General features: G+C 37.2%; 1 protein-coding gene across 1 annotated transcript in view; it reads right to left on the bottom strand.

Moving 5' to 3' along the window:
- Positions 1 to 5,099: 5,099 nt before the first annotated feature.
- Positions 5,100 to 23,056, bottom strand: part of EXOC6 (exocyst complex component 6) — a 46,150-nt gene continuing 28,193 nt past the window's right edge. Inside the window, exons 17-21 of the mRNA XM_010152862.1 lie at positions 22,475 to 22,654; positions 19,395 to 19,424; positions 13,427 to 13,568; positions 5,361 to 5,434; positions 5,100 to 5,168 (exon numbers count right to left, since the gene is read on the bottom strand). Coding sequence (XP_010151164.1) covers positions 5,100 to 5,168; positions 5,361 to 5,434; positions 13,427 to 13,568; positions 19,395 to 19,424; positions 22,475 to 22,654 — 495 coding nt within the window. The remainder of the gene's footprint in view (positions 5,169 to 5,360; positions 5,435 to 13,426; positions 13,569 to 19,394; positions 19,425 to 22,474; positions 22,655 to 23,056) is intronic.

The following is a 23,056-nucleotide window of genomic DNA, read 5'->3' as shown; positions in this document are numbered from 1 at the left end:
GGGAAGACTGAGCTGTCAGCCCGCCTTCAGCAGAAGACAATCCCGTGGCTGGGATTAAAGCCTAGTGACCTGTTACACGGTTCCTACCTACAAAGAGTTACTTCTGAGTTTATCCGAAGGACAGTATCACATCTCAGTGACGAATGGAAAGCAAAGAAAGAGGAGTACTGTATTAAGTACTAGTAAGAATATTCTCCTTGAAATAAATTTACATCTGTTGTGTGCACCACTACAGTTCAGAAGGTTAGCAATATTCCTCACTAACATTACACCAGAAAATGCATTACAAAGTAAATGGACAAGCACCCAAGATACTATCTGTGTACTTTCCATTATGCTTTGGAATCAGAAGAAAATGTATTATACTTTTAAATATCAGCTATCAATTTTAGAAAGAATACATATTGCATATTTACTCTAACTTCAGCTTATATAAGTGCTTATCCACATGCTTATTTATGCCCATCATAAACAAAAGTCTGTCAAAAAAGTATCTTCTAATGTTTCCATGGTACATTATTCTGAACTTTAATGGCACTGATTGCATTATGGCTTTATATCTACTTTATCTGTAACGTCAGCAAGCTGTTAACAGAAATTGCTGAAAATCCTTGAGAATTTTCTCCCATACCTACACAGAATTTACGGACCTGGTCATTCACAGCCCTTGGTCTCAGAGACTGGACACAACACTATCAGACTGTAAACTATGTTACCAGGTGGGTGGAGATATTGCTATGGGGTTACCAACAGCATATGATTATGTTCACTTGAGACAGCTGCCCCTCTTGCAGGACCAGCACTGACAGCAACTGGAACATATTAGCAACATGTACTTAAGTGCCAGAAGAACGGAGATGAGATGCAGTTCTCACCCCTGGCAAAATACGGAAATTCCACAATCATCAAGCTAGCTGAGTACTTGTCTGAGATCAGACAATAGAGGAAGAAGGCCTGTTTGAGGCTGAAGTAGTGCTTGTGGTGGAAAGAAACACTAGAAACAACTTGTGAAATCTAAAGTGAAAAAAAGCCAGTCTACATTCGCAGCTTAGGCTATAACTCTGCAGGCAATGATTTGATTTCAAGAATAAACATTTGTTACCACCCAGTTGATTAAGAAGCAGGAAACTTGCCCTAGGACAGCAACTGTTGACCTCTCATGCTACCACGAGGTTACCTCTCCTGTCCACTACACACTATGCTGGCTCTCCAAAGAGTAATGCAAAAATTGTAAGATTCAGGCCTTTTCTTCAACATATTTAAGTGTTCAAGACATCCAGCAAGCTGCCTCACATTTCAGAACTGTAACTCTAGTCTTTGGGCATTAAAGAACAGATCATAACCAGGACAAAACTAATTCATGTCAGAGGCTGAGCTTCCTCAGAGACTAATTCAAGTAGGATGAACTAAGTCCTGTTTACTTTTGAAGGTTAATTCCGATTGACCTAGGATCTGAATTGGTAGCAAAATCCCAAAAGTTCATTCCACCTCACTTTGGGCCACTGTACTATTTACCCAGGCTCCCTATATAGACAGTAGCAAAAGATTATCTTCAGAGAGCGACGCAGGTCGCAGCAGAGCTGGGTCATCTTCACGAGATGCCAGAGACCAGTCTCTTTAAAGCAGCACATGCCACCTTGATAATCGCCTTGCTTAGCTGGCCTGCCCCTCAGTGGCTTTAAGTAAGTGGGGTGAAAGGGTGCACGCAGGTATGACTTCAGGTCATATGCTAAGACAAATGGCATGACACAATTACTGCAGCTGTACAGAACCATGAGTCTATCCCAATTTTCTTAGCAGCTGCTTGCTGCTGTAGGAGTAGCTGAACTAGCTGGAGCTGCAAGTTTCACGGTGATCATGGCCACATGATTCCCTATTAGTATAGGGAACTGCTTATTGGTGTCCTTCCTGCAGTAAACTTCAGGTAACTCTAAGAAAATGCTGTGTGTTGTCCTGCAGTTCCACTGCCACTGCCCACCTTCCTGGGTCTGAAGCACAATTCACTCTTATCAGCCCAGGAATGAAACTACATAGGTACATGTATCCTTTGGAGAATAGCCTGTCGGCTGCTATAGGTGCAAAGATTTTCAGTGATGCAAAAGCCAACTGTGTTTTGACTCTGCTTATTACCCCTCAGCATGAAGCAAATAAAATGAACTCCTCCATCTGAAGTAAACCACTCACACAGAAAAGACTGTCCAAGCTTGAAATTAGCCTGGATTCTTTTATTTGTTTGGGGTTTTTTTTAGATTATTCCATGTGCTACATAGGCTTGTAAGGTCTTCATAAATTGTGCCCCACCGCCCCCCAAGTTATTTTCGATATTGTCTGCCAAACATATATAGCAGACCACAGTCAAAACACAAAAATCAGAAAGTCACCTACACACACACAATTCTTTGTCCTGGTAGAAGAAAACAGAATAGAGAACAAGTGCACTATGTGTGATTAGTAAACCACACCAAGTCACTTCTATAAGTTGCTGAGATACTATGGTTATGGGAGTAGCACAAAAATCTTTATTGACTAGGGTTTCTATAGATTACTAAATCTTTAAGGAGCATGTTAAGTATGACCAGAGCATAAGAGGGGACAGTATAAGAAGAAACAGGTGGCTCAGCAAAGGAGATATTGCGAAGTGCCTGCTCCTTCACAATTCCGGCTGCCAACTACTGTTTTCTTAGAAGCAACTCCTTCTCCAGCCAACTGTTTCCCTTTCTGTTTGCTCTTCTACGTCTGCGGAAGGAAGAAGGAAAGAAGTAGGCCTGCAGGGGACAACATGCTGTCTATAGATTGTCTTCAGGGAAAGACACAGGACCAGGAACTGTTAGGAGAAAAATACCTATGGCAATTCTTTTCAAAGCTGCCCCTCCCCCCGTGGTAACCATCCAAGTGTAGTTCTTCCCTCTCTGTCTTCCAAGCTGGCTACTTGTAAGTGACTTTATTTCTTTCGTGAAATGTGCTACAGTATTCTACTGCCCAATCCTCATTAATCTTACACACTGCCCTAGTACAACAGAGAGAGAGTAAGCTGTTGTTGAGATAACTGGCTTCCATTAGCAACCATGTGATTGGCAGGACGATAAAGTCTTTTCCCTTGCAGGTCAGCTGCTTTTTAAGAAGAGGGCAATCCTGCTGATCCATCTTTTAGCTACAGTCTCTCACTGAGTCCCAAATCTCCTGCCTTTTAGCTTTGATACGGTTCAAGCTTTCCCCCTTGTATCAGCCCCTACCTGTCATCAGCTCCTCTGTACCAAACAGCCAATATCAGGAGTTTGACCTCGGGGCACAGTCCGGGTGGGCAGGTAAAACCTGACCACTGGACCTACTTCCTTATCTTTCATATCCGGCAATTCATGAAGAAGTATCAAATTCAAACCAAAAAACAGAAGCATGACCTTTTATAAGAACTTTCTGAAAAAGGCTCTGTTGCCTTTCTAAGTATTCTTGAAAAGAACTGTCATCCACACTATTGAGATAGAAATGGATCACAAATAGGGAAGAGAAGGAAAACACTGCAAAACCTTACTAAATGGTAATGTTGTTTTTCATGTGTACTTGCAATACCTTTTTGTGAGGCATGCAAAAATATAGTAAAAAGTAATATAGAGGTATAAATACTAAAACTATTCGACACCTACAAGGTCAGATTGCAACCTAAGGAAGAGAACTGCCCAGACTTTTGCTGTTCATAAAGTATCTGAAATTGATTAGATTCTCATGGCATACAGAGCATCCTCTATAAAGCGTTACTTGCATCAAAAGAATTCTAAATATAAGTTGCTAACATGAACTGAGAGCTATCATAAGCAACATAATCCCTATTTATGTGACATGCTCGACAGCTGGTGCTTAAAACGTACAAAAATATTATTTATTTCCTGTAGCAAGTATGTACACACCCTGCCCTCCTGCATAGCTGGAAATCATGTTTTCCCTTGAAACAAACATAGGCTCTACAAGGATTTATAGCACTTAAGTGAATGACAGAAATGGTGCCAAAATCTCTCAACATCCTTTCCCCTCAACTAAACTGACTTAGTACAAATTGGAAGATGTTTAGTCACTTCTAACAGTGATAATAACAGGAGAATAAAAAAGAATCCAAAAGAAGGTGGCTGCTAGTCAAGGCAAGACTTGTGGTATTTGAAGTCTGGCAAAATACATCTTTACATGCCGCATTCTGGCACTCCTAATGTGCATGTATCACATGAAAAAATCTTATGGCCGTGATCCTATATCCTCCTCATGTAGTCCTCGTTTATCGCGTTGTAGATACTGTTCATTGCCATGTTACTGTGAGAATGTAACAGACAACTCTACCTTTCAACTTTTATTTACTTATTTTTTAAATACACTTTAATGAAGTAGTTTCTACATGTTAGGAATACTGGAATACTTTTGCCTCAAGAATTTTCCCTTCTGAAATGCCTTTTCATTATCTCACTGTGAAAATCTACTAAATTATTAAAAGCAAAAATATTCTTACTATATAGATAATTTGATATGGAATTCTTTCTACATTTCTCTTATTTTCTGATGACTTTGACAGGCTCATAATGGTGCTGAAAAATATCACCAACATCTGCAGAAAACTAAAGACCCTCCCTCTGCAGTTAATGATCCATTTCATTGTTTAAATGACACTTATACTCACAATTTTGTGAAATAATAAATCCTTTCTAAAAGCTTACTTCAAGTATGAGCAGTGTTTGAAAATAAATTGCTATGGTTGTATATAGTGTCAGAATTTACAGAGAGTAGGGAATAGAAATAACTACACGAAATTAAGGTAAGTAGATTTTAGTCTGGAAAACCTTCCTTTTGGAAAGAACTGTGGAGAAGTGCTTCCAATACCAAGGCATTTAAAATTAAATTTGATATAGAATAATGATCAGCCGGTTGGAGTAAAGCTGCTTTCTAACTGTTTAGAGGAATTCTATGTCACAAATTAAAGAAAGGAAATGCTAAATAATACCATACCCACTTCTGTTCTCCAGGGAGTAGATTTGTAGAGAGAAACAATTGCTCAAAATGGAATGAGGCCAGCACACACCAGGGTTACATGTACACTCTTGCAAAAAGGCATGACAGGATCTTTACAAAATTGTCACGACAAAATTCAATCTTACATCCGTGTAACAGTACCACCAGTAGCACAGTGCCCCCTAACAACACATTGGAGAAACAGTTTTATGCTAAATTACAGGGAATAGTGCCACTAATAACACTTCAAATAACCGCTTTTCAAAACTAATTACATGGGAATGCAAAAACATGAAAGGTTCTTGAATTTAATAACTTCAGCATTGGTCAAAAGGGGAAATTAGTAGGATAAAAACCAACAACCAGTGTCTTACTTGTCTGAGGTCGATGAAAGCTAACTGCAGGGTGTCTCCCTGGAATCCTGGCACAGGCTCAGAACTAGCAAACACTGCAAAGAAAGGTTAAAAATATTAAGAATGTAGATTTTTTAAAAAAATCTATCAGAAAATCAAGTTCTATGCAATATAAATGCTACCTAACATTAAAAGGAAACTAGTTTGACAGAAATAAACTAGTAACTTAAGTGATTAAAACCAAACAAACCAGCAAACAACTTCACCAACTTTTTTCCAATAACCCCGCAGAATGCTACCTTTAGGAGTATTAGTAGGAATTTTGCTTAAAACTCTAACCCAGTAGTAATGCTACAACCACAGAAGCCAATGCTATTTTTGGCCTGAGGTGAATGATTACTGAAGAATTTCGAAATAATACCAATTCCATGGCTGTCAACATATTTTCAAACATCTGCTTTTGTTATAGCATCCGCTCTATAAAAACCCCACCTCTAGCCAAGCAGCAATAAAAGACAAACACTAAAGTGGGAGTTAGTTTAATGTGTAGATGACAGGTGGAAAGCTCTACATGCCACAGTCAGCACAGAACTAAAATGCCTGTTCATGCCTTTTAGCCAGCTTATCGATAATGAACTTCTGCTCTTTTTTAACCCAAAAACAGGCTGTCAAATTGGAAGGCAAAACTATAGTAAAAATACAAAAAGTGGTAGCATGGACAAAAGTCAGCTATTTGTTTACATTAGGAAATGATCAATAATTGTCAAACTTAAAAATAAATACATTTTCTGTTGTTCTTATCCCAGCCATACATCCCCACTCAAGTTAGACTCTCACTTCAGAGGAGTTTAAGAGAATTTTCTGCTGGTCTTTAGTTAGAGCTCTTAACAAAACAAAGCAGATATTACTGTAATAGTTTAGAGAGGTATCATCTGAGGCACTGAAAGCTAACTTTTTTCCCCCAAGTTTGAGAAACAGGTAGAGGAAGCAGAACATATGCATCCAAATTTCCAGTTCCAGTGCTCACCTCTACTGTGCCACATGGACTCCTACTAACATCTAAAAGTCATGTGAAATCCTTAGTAGATTTTTTTCAATGGCTAATTAGAAAATTTGATTCATCAAGTGAAAGTAACATCCAGAAATACATCGGTGTCCAAACTAGCATGACGGTAGAATAATGGGCTCAGTTGTTTACTGCTGAATGTATGGTTGCAACTTAAAGCAGACTAATGAATTCAGATAGACCACTCACAAGTCTAAAAAGTGATTATATGGAATGCAATTGTAAATGAAAATAATAAAGATTCTTACTTAAGTGGTACAAGAAGCTACTAAGACCACTCCAGAATATCTAAGAATAGCTTAGTAATAGATTAATAGAGTATCAGAGTAGCAGCTTTGCCAATAGAGGTCAAGCTTATTACTCGTATTACAGTAGTGCAAAAATTTTTAAGGACAGTCATGTAATAGGAGAATGAACTAAACTGGAATATGACTTGATTCTTCATCAGCTAAAGAAATAAAAATAGCAATCGAATATCCAAGGAAGACACTGTAATTTCACAAACAAGTATTGGCAAGGGTTGGCAAATGCTCACTGATTACTGTATTCAAGTCTGAATTTCAAATTGTCTGGTTTTCCTACTTTATAAGTAACATCAACTTTCTAGAGGAGTTTTCAGGGAGTTTCAATCTACCACAAAGATGCTTTCTAAATAAAAAAGATAAAAAACAGTTGAAAAAGCATATCCTAAATGCAGCTTTTAATAGAGGGAGTTTGCTTAATAATAAACTCTTTAAAAGCAGCAAAGAGAGAACAGTCTGTACAAACACCAACCTGGAGAAGAACAAAAGATCTCCATGTCTATAAAAGCACCCTTCTGAACACCCTAGGTTAAAGGGTTGGGTGCCTCCATGGCTGTCTTCTGCTGGTCTTTCATGGCCACAGGGACCACCCTTACAATACTGCCGCCTGTGGTTAGCCAAACATAGCACTGAAAATGGGAATGCCACACTATAGTAGGGAATTCTGAGCAAGCCACTAAAGAGATATACGGGTTGTGGGCTATGGCAGCACGCTAATAAGCATGACGGTCGGAAGGGGTCTTTTCTACATCCCCTAAACAAGGAAGGGGAACCTATGCTAATTCTTGAAAGATAAGGCCTGTCTGTATCTGATCCTGTATAGCTTTCTGCTCATACACACTACACTGAGACCCGCTTCCCCCACTGGAATCTGAGCTCCTCCAGCCACTCCACAATGGTAGCACTGGGAGAAGGAGGTTCTAAGGCAAAGGAATGGCTACAGAACCCAAAAGTGAATACAGCTGAAAAGTGTGACCTGCAGCAAAACTTTTCAGCTAGCTATTGGCACCTTTCACATCGGGAGGTACCTTTCTACAGTGGGACACTTTTATTTGCCACAGGTCAAATATTTGCATCCTTTATGCAGCTCATCAGGCTAACATACTTTGGAATTTATCCTAATGCATTAAACAATACAAAATGTAGTTTCTTTATGTAGCACCTACTACCATTGCAGCTACAGAACAAGCAGCATGCAAGGTAACAAACTTAATTGTTGTATAAGCTTTGCCTTCTTTAACCACAATTTTATATTATGAATGCATTTACAACACCAGAGACACTCACTGTAGCACAAGCATTTATTCTCGCATTTGGGTCATTTTTGACAGGTGACTACTGTAGAATTCGTTTCATTATTACAATTTCATGAGTTCAAAGGGCAAAAAGATAATCTACTTACGGTAAGGGTCAGACAGTTCCCCCTCCGCCCTCAGCTCAGGGCTTTTAAGTGTTGCTAACAATTTTACAAAGCTAATTAAATATTTTCTACTGCACAGCATTTTAGGAAGATATTGCAAGAACAGGATTAACATTCTTAATGTCTTTGTCCTAAGGGTCCTTTTCCAGATAGTAGTGAAACATTGTCATATACACATCTTGTAAAAGATTCATCCCCTATGTTCATTCTACGCTTAAAGAGGATTTGGAGGGGTAGGGGACTGGTTGGTTGGTTTAGGGTGCAGAAGAGCATTCAGGAATTCTATAACATATGAGAATGAATTGCCAAGATCATCATTAAACTGTCACATATAGGGGCAGCCAACTGCCTGCTTGGCAGTTTGCATCAGAAACATCAATGTTTTCATGAAAAAAAAGCTGAACACATGCATTACACGAATTTGGAATTCACAAGGTTTCTGTTAACATCTTCCTTCCCTGCACTTTGCTGATACTGTGTAGAGCTTTTCTGCGTACACAAAACAGGATCTTTGGCACAATGTGCGTCCACAATATGTACAATCTCAATGTATTTACTACAACAGCCAGTTTGGGAATTTACAGGAGGTAGGATCTATTGAAAAAAGTATGTAATGATACAAAACCAGGCTGGAAGATAACATATACAGGAGAATAGTAGATTTAAATATTGTAAAGATGACTTCAGACCATTTTCTTTTGAATTCTTTGCTTTGATCTTTTCATTATATTTTGTATACAGGATATAGGTGAATTGATGTATATATCTGTTAGTGGATAACCTAAGAAAAAGGCTGTACCTGCTAAAATGAAATTTAAGACATCTTCAACTGTAAATTGTACTGAATCTCTACACACTTCTAGATTTAGTAAGAGGTACATTTCAGTAAATTTCATCCTCTCAAAACCCCATCTTTTAGCCATTATCTGGTTGTCCCTCTCTATTGGTCTGAGAATTCAGTACCTAATTCCTGACAAACAGTTTTGCCACTTAATGGCAGAAACTAAAAATCAGAGTCCAGACTTTGGATCGAAAGCTAAATTTGGACAGTTTTGCTTCAGTCTCACAGCACTGATTCACAGACAGGACAGCAAAGCCACAAATGTATTTTTAAAGGAAGCCCAGAGAACCAGGTGACTATCTCAGCAGCCATCAGCCACTTTGCAGCCCTGTTGGATGCTCCAGCTGTTCAAACAGGCCTGGAGGGGAGCCTCCCTGTGGGAGCTGCCAGCTGGCCAGGCAGCAGCCCCCAGCCCTGCCCCCAGCCCTGGCGAGATCTTGCTGCTTCCCCTGGCTCCTGTGCTGCCATATGTGACCGGCAGATGAAGGACGGCCTCAAGTGAGTTGCGTTAACCTGACTTCCCAGATGGGAGAGGAGGCAGGTAAAGTGAGGGGCTTCCAGAGCAGAACATAGTGTCTTTTCAAAGAAAAACAGGATTTGGGTTCCTGAGCTTTTGGCATGCCCACCTGGAGATTACCTTCAGGTATTTTCAGTTGAGAGCACTTGGGTCAAGATCTCTCTTGCTCTCCACATCGCGGGTGCAAAAGGAGGGACTGGCAGGAAGCCCTACGTAGGGCTGGTTAGGAAGGCATACTGCATCCTGCTTTGCACTAATTCTCTGTTACACCATACTCATTTATAGGCAGGACCCAAAACTTTTCATCCTTGCACAGATTCATATCTGGGTGAAGAAGGATGCCCACTCAACCATACCTGCTTCTGCCAATGAATCTCACCATTCAGCTATGTTAAAACATATAAATTATAAAAATTACATGTAAGTCTTCCAGCAATTCAGATTTCTGACAAGTTCTAATTAATAAAAAGTTGATGTAAGGTATCTAGAGCTGGATGGTGTCTCTGAAAAGCTCATTTTCTATTATGTATGCCTTGTTTCTCATAAAGTGAGAGAGAGCAACCCACATTTGAGTTTTACCTTCAATAAATAGCTAACACCTCCCCTCCCCAACCCATTTCCCTCCTCAGGGCACTGAAATGCAATGTCTAAGCCAAAGACTATTCTTTGGGGTTTATTCAATGGGACCTGGCATGTTCTATTTTTCTGAATACTGTTGTTAAGAATCCCAATCATCCTAGTGGAAGGTCACCACTGAGAAAGAATGACATAAAATACAGAGGTAAAACATTGCTCTAAGTTATAAAATATGTAGAGAGTGGAGAAATACTTCAGTTAGAACAAGACAAACTGAAACTAAACTAAAAACTTTGGGAACATCTGGAAGGAAAATAAAAAACTTATTAGAAGCAGAGCAATAAGATCATAACTTTCTTTTTCCCCCCTAAAAAAATCAGAGAAGACCACCTGATACTACTACTGTTCTTGAGCAAAAGTATCAAAAGAGCTCCAGATTTTCTGCTCTGCTTTTTAAAGTTAGGTACTTTGCACAGAAATGCAGTGGGGGATAATGAAATCCCAGGGTTCACCACAAAACAATCCCCTTCTGGGCAAGGTCCTTCCTTCTTTCTTGGAAGTCCACTTCTCATTCTACCTATTTGCTGTGACTAAAAACTTCAGTGCTTACTGACTTCAATACATTGCTGCTCATTAACAGCTTGTGAGGTTGTTGGTTGAACCGTTGATTGCTTTTTAATGGGAAAAAAAGATCTGGCAAGTAATCACATTTTCCTGCTTTAATTTAGATCTCCTCCAGTTTATAATAGAAAGAATAAAAATGTAGTGTTAAAGATCAGAATAAATATCTATAATAGTGCCAAGATTTTTTAAAATGTATCTTCAGATAGTCGTAACTTTCTACATCTCACATAACTTCTTAGTTCAAAATGCATCTGAGTATACTCCACTGTGTCTGCAAGTAAAACGCCAAAGCCACATATACAATACAGTAGGAAACTACCCAACAGTTTTGAATTATTTGCACACACTAGCACTAATTGAAATGTCACTGTTGTATCCATTAATCCCAAAGTGTCAAAGAATAAAGCTGGGGGAGGGTGATGAGCAGGAACATAAATCACAGGCATCACAGTGAGGCCTGGAATGTGTCAGTGGTGGACCCTATCAATGAAACCACAACAGCAAAGCAGTCTGAGCAAAATCTTGTGTCGGTCCCTTACCCCACAGATTGTAAGAAGTCATTTGTTGCAACATACTGTTCTGACAAGCTTCCATAATGATATTTAAACTACTCAAAGGATTTCTATGCAAACCCTTTTTTTTTTTCCTAATGTGTTTGAAAAGCACTGCAGAAATGAAGAACTAAAGTTTATTCTAGTTGCATCTGTACAGACCACGCTAGAAGTTAGGCAATGGTGGAAAGAGCTTTAGTCTTCAAATTAATAGCTTCCTGAGAGTTTCTCATTTTGGCCTAAGGTTTCCCACCTCCTGTCCATCCTACATGCTCAGTAGAACAGTTACATATAACAAAACATACTGTCTTAAGGTTGTATTTTAATCTTAAAATAATGAAATGTTATCATGTTAGATTAAATAAAACTCCACTGAATGAAGTTTCCACTGTGCAGCAACCAAAGATGGTAGAAAGAGTGGTAATAGAAATTAGGATGGCACATAACAGGGCAAAGGCTGAGAAGGAAAAGGTCTGAGAACAGCCCAGAAACCAGATGACAGCCAGACTTCTCATTACTTTGCTGTGAACATACAGCTCGTATTGTAGAAGTCAGCCGCAAGGCATGCATTTTATCCCCTGTACTGCAAGAAATCCCCGAGTGAAACAGTGAATTGGTTAATCTATACAGAGTAATGCAGTGCTGCATTGTTCACAGACGATATTTTAAATATCAGAAACAGAATCATATGGTAGTGGGCAAGCTTTCTCTGCTGTTACGCTATTTGTTCAGAAGGCAGATGACTGTGTAGAGGGTGCACCAATTCAGCTTGTCTAGATGAAGGATTATGGTGTCAGTATTAAGCATACTATGGAATTTCTGTTTTTACAACTGGGATTACAATTTTACATCTAGGAAACTACACAAATACATGTACACAGAACCCTACCCTCTCACTTGAAGAGAACACTATTAAATCTGCAACATCAAGCACACTAAAACTAAAAAAAAGTCAAGCCATCATCTGTTTGGCCAACTTGTGCAATCACAGACAAATTTTATTGTCATGATCACAAATATTTTTTCAATTGGACCCTGATAATCCCATCAGTTAATTCCATGCACTGAAAAGCCTTAAGGCTGTATAATGAAGGACTGTCAGAAAGATGCCAGCTCTACCTGTTACAGAGTTTAGCTGGAATGTAATAAATAAAGGAGGAGAAGGAAAGACCAGTGTATGGTGAAAATGTCCCTGAACTCTGTCCCTGGCCTCCCACAAGAACCCTTTGTGATGCTAACCAAATTGCTTGAAATCAAATTTCCAGTTTCCCATAGGTAGCTACTAACTGAGTGGTCATCCATTTTTTCACATGTCCAAACTAAAATCCTCAGGATATGACCTGAAGAACTGCCCCATTTTACAGCTGTCACTAAAATCACGGAGATCCATGCTTCAAACACCTAGGAGGAAAGATACTTTGAAAAAACAGAGCATAATAATCTAAAAATATGCATTGAAAAAAGCCCGCTAGTGAACCTTTCACTGTATCTCAGTCAACAACTATCAAACCACACCTAAAACATACTCATAACACAATGATGTTATGGAAGGAACTTCCTTCATGCAGATTAACAGCTCGCCCTCGGCAGTGAGCTCCATGCAAAACATGAGGAAATTAATCCTGCCTGCACTGTTTCATAAAGTAATTCTGATGCCATGTTTTGAACAGTGAGAATAAAACAACATCTGATGTTTAATAAATGAGTACTATTATTCTGCACAGTGCGTAAGGCAGTAATAGCTCTAGGAGGGAGGAAACCTTATGTAACAGCACATTTAAAATTTGTATCATCATAAATAAACTCTAGAGGAAAAATCAGTTTCACAGAATTATGACCTTTTTTCCCCCCTCAGCTATAAAAGTGTAATATTTATGTGGAGTTCTGGGACAATTCTGTACTAGGCTATAGTCTTTTTACTGGATATAGCAAATATGACCCCATTAGGAGTAACAACAGATGTAGGTTTCAGTCAGTTCCCTGAGTTAAAAAAAAAGCTTCATACAAAAATTTCTCAGAAATGTTAACCTACTTCCTCATAAATACTTTTATAAGAAGCTGTACTATAATTTTTTTTTTAAAGACAAAGTTTTAGCAGATTATGGAAAAAGTTCACTATATGGCTTACATTAAATAAGTTTTTGCAGTGTTAAGACAGATAAAGATAGGAATTCTGGAACATCTACTTACATTCACACTGTATCACATCTAAATTAAACTGCTGAATTGCTCCCATGCTTATTTGTTTTAATTCACTGTCCAGTAGCATCTGCATTAGGGACATTGAAAGATGCTGGCAAGCTGACATGCAAGCTGTCTGGGCCACTTTTCCCTAGTAGAAAGAGCAACAGGTTTTAAGATCAAAACAAATGATACATCACTAAAGAACTGCTTATCTAATTTAATTTTAATATACACTCAAAGTCTTAATGATGCAGGATTTAGATTAGAAGGAGAAAGATCACACTTGCTATTATTTCTTTGACCTGCTAGCTTTGTTTCTATTAAATCAATCAAGGAACTAAATTAAATATATGTTAAAGCAATTATTGATATTTCTTCCAGAAATCCAGTCTTCACGAATACAAGGCCATTTCCAAGATAATAATGATATAAGTTGCTGAAGCATATGAACAGCTTTGTGGATTTATTTTTTTTACCCAAACAGAATAAAAGCAAGAATGTAATGAAAATCAACATGATGCATACTTTTAACAATAGTCAGTAAAAAAACCCCAAACTTTATATAACCAAAAGCACTGCTTTTCATTGGGGCATTTTTCATAAGAGCTTGTGCTAATTATTGGCACTTTAATTGCTTGAATTCCGTCTCAAAGCTTGTTGCAAAATTATTTAAAATATTCATGCTTATCCATCATCTTTTCAGGTGCTTAATAAATCAGTGCTGTCAGTAATCAGCTACTTACAAAATGAAATGTAGCCCTCTGCTGTACAAAATAGAAATAATTTCCCAAGCATAGTCTAGTTAGTAACATTTCTCCTTGTAATGTATATGTAATTGAGACAAATAATTTTCCCAACATGAGACCAAAAATCAAAGCACAAAATCAGACATTAATTACATAAATCATTACAAATTTAGTACAGAAAAAAAGAAAAACATGGAAATTCTACCCTAGAATTCAGAAAACCAATTAAGACCAAATACCCGATCAGATGGCACCATTCTATTCATAGCACTGCAATCTTTTAGAACAGAGTGATCTTGGATTTCAAATGCAATTATATGAATCTCTGTAGTTTAATTTACTTATTAAACCATGCTTTTCAACTGAGGTCTATGTTATGATACATATTGAAACAAAGGTGACTATTAACACACACAAAAAATTGTAATTACGTAGTACACCTACGGGAGCACACACCACTATCGTTTTACTTATATCCATCAGTAAAGTGATGACACCTATTCTCTAAAGCAATGGTTCCCCAGATGTTTTCTGCAAAGTCAGGCTGATCAATTCACTGTTGACTCATAGAAAAACAGATAAGCAATGAAAATTGCTAAGGATAGACAGCAGTTCACTGTCCCAAAAACTTTGGAAAGTCCTGCTCCAACATATGAAGAGCCAGATCTGGTTCTTAACAAGACAACTTGCTCATATAATTGAATTTTCATGCATACATGTAACAGAAAAGAAATTTGGCCTTAAATATTTTGTACTTTAAAAATCCGTTCTTTGTTAAAATGTAATTAAAATGTAGACAATACAATGGAAAGTGTTCATTCTCCTCACTTGTCACACTGACACATTACATGGCTTTTGCTAATGCCTCTTTAGCATTAGGACACCTTGAACTGCTAGGAGCTTTATATCTAAAATGAGATGTCAGTTTCTTAATTGAAAATCTCAGAAAAGCAAACAACATTTTTGACTAAAATAGATGATCTGACAATGAGGAATGTAAGAAACAATGCAAGAACAGCATGCTTGAAAGTCTCCCAAACCCAATGGTAATTACACTGGGAGACATGCAGCTCTATTCCCCAAGAACAACAATATCAATATGAATGGGAAAAAAAAAAGGAGAAAAAATAAGGAAAAGGGAGGTGAGAAGGGGAATCAATGGGCCACAGTTCATTTAATTACAGTGTTGTAGGTTTAAAATACTTAATGGAAATGACATTTTGATTTAATGGAACAAATAGTGCATCTCTGTTTAATGTACTGCTCCATCAAATCAGCTCCATGTCCTATTTATGCTGCCACTATAATGTAATAAAAGTTCAACCAGATTAATAGGCTGTCAAGAAAAATTTTAACATACAATTTATTTCATATGCAAATGATGTGTACTCTTCCATTATTTTAAATAAAAGATAGAATTTTATATTTCTAACAAGCATCTGTACTTAATTGGTAGAATCTGGCAAATATCAATAGTACTGGAGCACAAGACAATGGTTAGAATACAGAAATGGCATGGTAAAAGCCACTTGGACTTTAAATAATCAATACATGGACGTTGAACGTTTATTTTAAAATTTCATAAAATGGAAACATCCTAACATTTAAACTATTTCCAACTATGTAACTTGAACTACAGGCTTATTGTTCACATGACAGATCAACAAACAACAGAAATTTACTATACACAGCTTATACTTACTCAATACAATCACTCAATTTTCTTAAATCTAGAGGAAATAATGAAGCTACATATATCAACCAAAATGCTGAATTTTAACTGTGACAAATGTGAACTGTTATCCTCTTCAAAATTCAGTGCTTCCCAGTTCAAAGAACATTGAATGTACAATGTTCAGAAAAGAATGAAATTCAAATCGGTGTTTGACAAATAAGATCTTGTTAAAAATCTCTCTCCAAATTTCCACCATCCACCAATTAATCAATTACTTGCCATTTTTTCATAATGCATTTTGAAGAGGATGCATTTTTAAGGATTTGTGAACATAACAATAACACATTTGTTTTCCGGACTTAAACAAATCTCAGTTAGTTTTAAAACATTCTTAATGTTTATTGTCAGTTTGGGTTTTTTAAATTACTATTATTCTTTAAGGGAGGGGTGGCTGTGGTTACTGTATCTAGCAATTAAATACCTATATTCAATAGCATGCAGAGATTCAGCAGGCTTCTCACATCTGCTCCAGTTGCCTCCCATTTGGAGACATCACTATTATCTCCACTATGCCTATGCTAATTGCTGCTATCTACAAAACCTATTCTTCCACTCAACCAACGTAAAGTTTAAGAAACAAGGACCCTATTCTATAAGTAAAAACACCTGCTAGCAGTGTTAAAGACAACTACTTTTTCACCCAGCCTTCACATTTTGCTGAAATACAAGTTTGTAAAAAGAGAAAACCCTTAGACAAACTTCTTATATTTCAAAGGAGGTTGTAAAGAGAATCTGCTGACATATTAAACCCTTTTTTATAGGACCCAAAAGCTTTTCTCCTAAGAACAATTGCCGTAAAGAGACATTTGGCTCCTAGGAAATTCCCAAAGGGTCAGCCATATGCATCCTTCCACGGCACCTTCGCGGTACTGCCAAGACCTATGCTAGCTGTCTCAAAAGCAGCTTTCATCATTCACTATGGTGTCAGTCAATATGATTTATGGACTGCATTCAACAAAGTCAAAGCATATAGAATGAGAAATATGACTACAATCTGCTAATTTGTTTTGTATTGAGCTACTTAAGAGTCAAAGACCTGATGTCAGGCTGAGACCAGCAACACAATTAACCAGCCAGTGACAGATTCATCCATCCTCCCTGCCAGGCTGTGCCAATCAAAGACAGCATGAAACAGCATTTGGAGAAATTGGTAAGAAAACCCATTCTCTAAGTAGCCCGTGGAGGCTGCTGATTGACAGTTTTTGAATATAGCTGCAGAAAACCACCACCCCTTCACCCTCACTGCAAGCTGTGAAATTGGGCCTTTGCTGCCAATCACAGAAACAATAAAATAACACAAACTGCCATCCTCAGCATAAAAGGAAATAACAAAACTTCTGTTAAATCTAAGAAGTTAAGCTGAAGAATTAATTTAACAATAAGAAATGACATAATGAAAAACTTTCTGAAAATGCAAATAAACTAAACATACAGATTTTATCAGTCATAATAACTGAAGCATTGTATTACTTAACATCAGGACTAAAATCCAACTTCTGAGCTGTTAATAAAATACAAGTATACTAAAAAAACACTAATGGAATTTTTATTTCTGGTCTCTGCCCCAAAATTCTACCATAATGATAAAAAATACCTACTTCAAAGTAAATTTGTAGATGTTACTTTTCAATAGTCATTCTTTTCCAAACAGCTGTCCAATGCTAACTCTGTGCCGACAAAATACATATCTAGGACAAAACTTCAGCTAATTCTGAACTTGGATTAAAACCACTTACATATACACCCTCCACAGATTCAAATTAACTGATATGAAAGTAAAAGATAGTATTTTCCTTTAAGTATTAAAAAAAAAAAACCCAAACCCAAAACCCAGGTCCTTAATAACACATTTGATCATCCAATTGATTTCATGAAATTAATGGCCACATAATGAAATTTCAATCTGCTTTTTGATTTGAAGTATCTAATCGCACTATAAACTGCAGTATGAACTTAAAATGGGATGTAAAAGAACCCAAAACCAGCAATAATCTCAAAAGACTAAATTCTTGTGACTTTAGAAAATAGAACTGTTAAAAACTGAATGACTTTCAAACTATAACCTTTCAAGAGAATGCAGCTTGTGCTCTGCATCTCTGAAATTTTGCTAGTGCTCAGTCATGACATACCAGCACATTGACACCTATTCAACATTAACAGAAATATCCCTACCCAAAATATTCAATATTCCTAGTGCTCATGACACCTGTTAGCTTGACAGTTCAACATGAGGCTGAATATTTAAATTCTAGAAATGTTCTTTGGAACATCTAGTCCAGCCTCCTACTTGGAGTAGGACTATTGCCAACACTAGTGCAGGTCCGTTTTCCTTTTTCTGGCTCAGCCTTCAAAACAACCAAGGGTGGGAATTCAACAGCCTCCCTGGGTATCCTCCAACACCACACTGTTCTCTTCATGCAGACTTTTTCTTTATGTCAAAGCCTCATCTCCCCAGCTTCTACTTGTGACCACAGCCACATGTGAATTTGCCAGTCCTACCAAGGAGAGTTTGGCTTCATCACCTTTCCGTCTGTCCCTCAAGAGGTTGTAAGGCTGCCACGAGATCTCTCCCCAGCCTTCTCTTTAACTGACTAAATAATCCACCTCCCTAAACCTCCATTTGTTAGTCATGTGCTCTAGGCTCCTAACAACTTGTAAGCGCACTGCTAGATCTTCTCTCCAGATCCACAGAGCTGCTACTCAGCCAATTGTTTTCCAGATTGTAGCAATGAACAGGGTTAATCCCACAGTGTGTACTCTAAGTGCCTCCTTACACATTTGTTCACTTAAACAGTGAACTGCACAGTGCATGTTTGTTGCTGTACGCTGCTTAAGCGAACAAGATTCAACCATATTATTAGAGAAAATTAGTAAAACTAAGTTCAGAAATTCAGTATTCAGAAACCACTCTTAACAGAGTAATATTAATTTCAACACTTTTATTATCATGGAAATGCTTATATCCAATCAAAATAAACTCCTTATACAAAATTTGATGACCTGAAAATAATCAGGGCTTGAAAGAATTCTTAAATGCAATCCATCATCTGAGAGGGAGACGGGGAGGGAGAATTGAGCACACACATTCCCTTGACCCCAGGCAGACGTAGCAGAGAGACGATGGAACATTCACTTATTCTTTATATTGTTATATCACGCTGCCCTTATTCTGTATGCATGTCTCATAGCTGCATTTCGATACCTGACCTCTCTTCCAAAAGGTCTCAGTCTCCTCTAAATTATCTCATTTAGGATGCAAGGCACAACCCACCAACCTTCTGCAAGGTTTTTAGGGCTCCTGCTGCCCCAGTGTACGAAAGCCCAATGTTAGTCATTAACCTGATCCCTGCATGCAACCACACAAGGTACGCAGCAAGTCTTCAGCAAAACAGAAGGGTCTTTTATTAAATGATTAAAAAATGAAGCAATAAGCCTGCAGGCAGTTCATAGTTTTTCAGTTCACATGCTTTTTCTTCATCTTGCATCTACTTACCGACATAGCTGCATGGTCATTGTTGTTATTCTGAGAAGGAAACCAGTAAGGCAATCAAAACAAAAAAATTAAGATGTACTGTCAACATCAAAAAAAAAAAAAAAAAGAATAAAAAATTGGTAGCAATAAAAGGTAAGGAAAAACTTCCAAAAAGAACAATTACAACTATGTATTTCCTTAAATTATTTTATTTAACCTGTGAACTTATATAGTATTTTGTTGAGGCCTAACAAAGAGATTATATTTTAAATAATACTAATTCAGCAATAAAATGTTTTTCTGTAATAAGTAACGGTATGCCAAAATATCAAAGTAGCAAGCTGCAAATAATAAAGTGGCTGTTGATATGCCTTTCCAGAAAGTTTTCATGATAAGAAATAATATATTCCAAAATACTTAGGTTAAAGAATAAATGCCATCTTGGCTTAGGGAGGCTACCTGTATGTCATTAACTTCCTTTGTTCAAGCAAGACTTAGAATGGCTCAGGACAGAAAGAATCTAAATGTAACATGACCCATTAATAAATTTTAACATAAATCTAATGATAATATATAGTATGATGAAAGAAAGATATTTTCTTTCCAAAAGCTGCTTCTTAAAAACAGTAATCAAACACAGAGGAGAAAACTAAAATGTAAAACCTGAGGGGAAAAAAAAAGCTTCCGAGACACAAGATGTTTCTAAACACACACTGAATCACTTCTGAGTGTTTTTCACTCAGAATTGATTCAGTAGAGATATGGAAAAACTTAATTTGGGTCTCATAAAGTGTGCAGGTTCAGTAAAATTGAGATCATGGTCTACCTGATTTAGATCTCTAATGTTCCAATAAAAATAATACAATTTCATAAAACAGGTATGTAACATAAGATGTATTTTTTAAAAGTTATGCCTACATTGGTACAGAAATAATTCAGTATAGCCCTACATGGAAGCACAAAAGGAGACACATCCCTGTGCATTTACACACCTTACACATACAGCTAAAGTAAAACAAGACTCTAATGACAGGAACTCAACAACTGCAACAAGACATTGTAAAAGAACATATCATAACATTTTTACAGGAAGACTGGAATTTGAAAAATATCAAAGAGAAAGTCAGTGATCCTTGAAAAAGACTATGAAGAACAAGCGTGGCCAGCTAGCGCCCCTACCCCTAACACAATGCCCTCTAACGTGATTGGATACACTAAGGTAGGAAGACAAGAGATTCCTTTACCTGTTCTGCTCTTTTCCTTACTAGAATTATGGCCACTGGCTAGGACTTTTGTTCTTTGATTTCTAATTACAGAAAACGTTCTGAGAAACTATTTTGAGCAGTGGAATGTTTCTGCCAGCCATACAAAAAAATATTATGGAAATGACACTGTGACATTAATGGAATAATTCATTAATGGAAATTAACATTAAAAGTATTCCAAATCCCAGCTATAGCATATGAGAATCTAGCTTGGTTTAGCACACCAAAGCACATACTATTTTAATGAGTTACAGAACCCAGTACTGGGCTTATCTTTGAAAAAGTTCTTACTATACATTTTCTCTTAATGGAAATAACTTACCAATCTAACCAGAATCACCATAATAAGACTGTATACACATTTTCACATAACCTCCACAGCTCATGCACAACAACATTCGTAGGATTGCATGTTTATACAGTTCGCCAAGCGAGAACAGGGAGAAACACACAGGATAAGTAAAAAAACTACAAGCACCCACCAGACCAGACTAGTCATCCATACAGTTCTACATCCTGCCTGTTACCTGACCAGAGTCTGAAATTATCAAATAACTCTTCATAGGAATTAGCTTTCTCTACAGGTTGACTTATGCCCCCAGGCACATATTTCTATTAATTTCACACTTTTAAAGTCCTGATGCCAGAGCTGCTTCTTTCCATCCCTCTTAACACAACACTTTGTTCTGTCCGTGACTCAATTCCAAACAGCCGTATCACAACATACATTCATGACAGACTTCCGTACATCTTTCTCTAGAAGGTGAACATCCCTTAGCTGCTAGACCCACGTGACCACTGAGGAGCAGTGCCATTTGTTCACACTGCTCTGTATGTTAAGTTACAATGAATTTAACTATCTATCAAACTTGCTATTCTTTATCAAAAAATGCTCTACTGACTTGGCACAGAAGCACGTCTCACGCACCACATTCACATCAATATTCACATGTGAATTGGAAGACCAGATAAACCCACTATGCGAGCAACTTCAACGCCTTGCTGTGTGTGTAAAGAAATTACCTTTTACTTCCAGTCTGAAGCCCCAAAACATTCTATGCATTAAGGACCTGCTCTTTACAAGCATTGCATGTGAGTAAAGCACCCAGACGTGTGACAGTAGCAACCAAGGACAAGCAGATGAAAAGCAAATGTCGCTTGAAAGACTTACTGAAGTTGCTCCAGACCTATAAAGCTATGAATTATTATGATGATAAATCAAACTCAAAATAGTCTTTTTTGTCTTAAAGCAAGATGAAGTTAGAAAATGGAATGTAACAATTAGTACATAAAACAGGTTAACAGTACCCTTTTACCTGGGACTAAATAAAACAGGATATATTTGAATATGAGAACAAAGATTCATTTGAATGAAGCTCACGTTAACTAGAATCAAATGACATTTTATGATCAAAACTATTTAGCTAAAAACAACCTTGGAAAAGCTAAGACCTCCATAACCTTATGCACAAATGCAGGACTTGCATCAACTCTGCATTGTTTGAATCAATGCCTGTGTACACAGAACCAATTTGGTTAACTACAAACGTCATCTAATACTCTAGAAAACTGCATGAGTTCTTACACTATTTGTAAATTAGCTGTTGTTACCAATATTATTAAAGTATTTGAATGTATTTTTTCTGTATTGCCATGAGTAAGAATCACCAACAAACTGAAACACATCTGAAAATACATTTGTACTGAAAAAAATTTTAAAATACACCTGCTAGCATACACACAACTAAAAAATTACATCTATCTTCAAAATCTTGGCATTTTAACATAAAATAACGTTCCAAAAACTTGAATTTAAACTTAATTTTGAACACTTACAGGTAAATGAGTAAAAACTTGAAATGTGCTTCTTAAAAAGTTAATAAGGTCCATTAAGTATCCACTGGCTCTTCCATCTGATTCAGACATTGTCCAATCATAATCAGCAATCTGAATAAATTCATCTATTTTTTGGTTAAGTTTTGTGTATATTTCTCCTTCTGCAGCATGTCTTGCATCCTGAAAAAAAAGCATGCTACTGTCAGATTTCTAAAATATTATCAGAATGCAGATAAAATTATATTTATCAACAAAACTGAAGGCTTGTGTTTTTCTTAGATTAAAACTATTTTACTTAAATCAATATTTTAGCATCTGTCTTACAATAAGTCTGAGGCTGTGGCTTTTAAAATACTCCAATAATGTATACTACAAGAGTGTTTGTAACAGAACAATGTACATTCTCAGTGACATGATTTTCCACCAGGAGATGAATTTAATAACAGTTAAACATACCAAACTCTGTGAGGGCCCAGTTTGGGAACTGCAAGCAGTTTTTCATTAAAACAGGGGTGAGGGGTGGGGAGAGGAAGAGGGATTAACAAGAAAAGAATTTTCTACTTTAAGTGGAGAACATTGTGC

This window comes from Eurypyga helias, unplaced genomic scaffold (genome assembly GCF_000690775.1).
Source record: "Eurypyga helias isolate BGI_N326 unplaced genomic scaffold, ASM69077v1 scaffold37135, whole genome shotgun sequence".
In the NCBI taxonomy this organism is placed as follows: Eukaryota; Metazoa; Chordata; class Aves; order Eurypygiformes; family Eurypygidae; genus Eurypyga; species Eurypyga helias.
The sequence above is the reverse complement of the archived record's forward strand: the minus strand, read 5'-3'. Positions and strand labels throughout refer to the sequence as shown.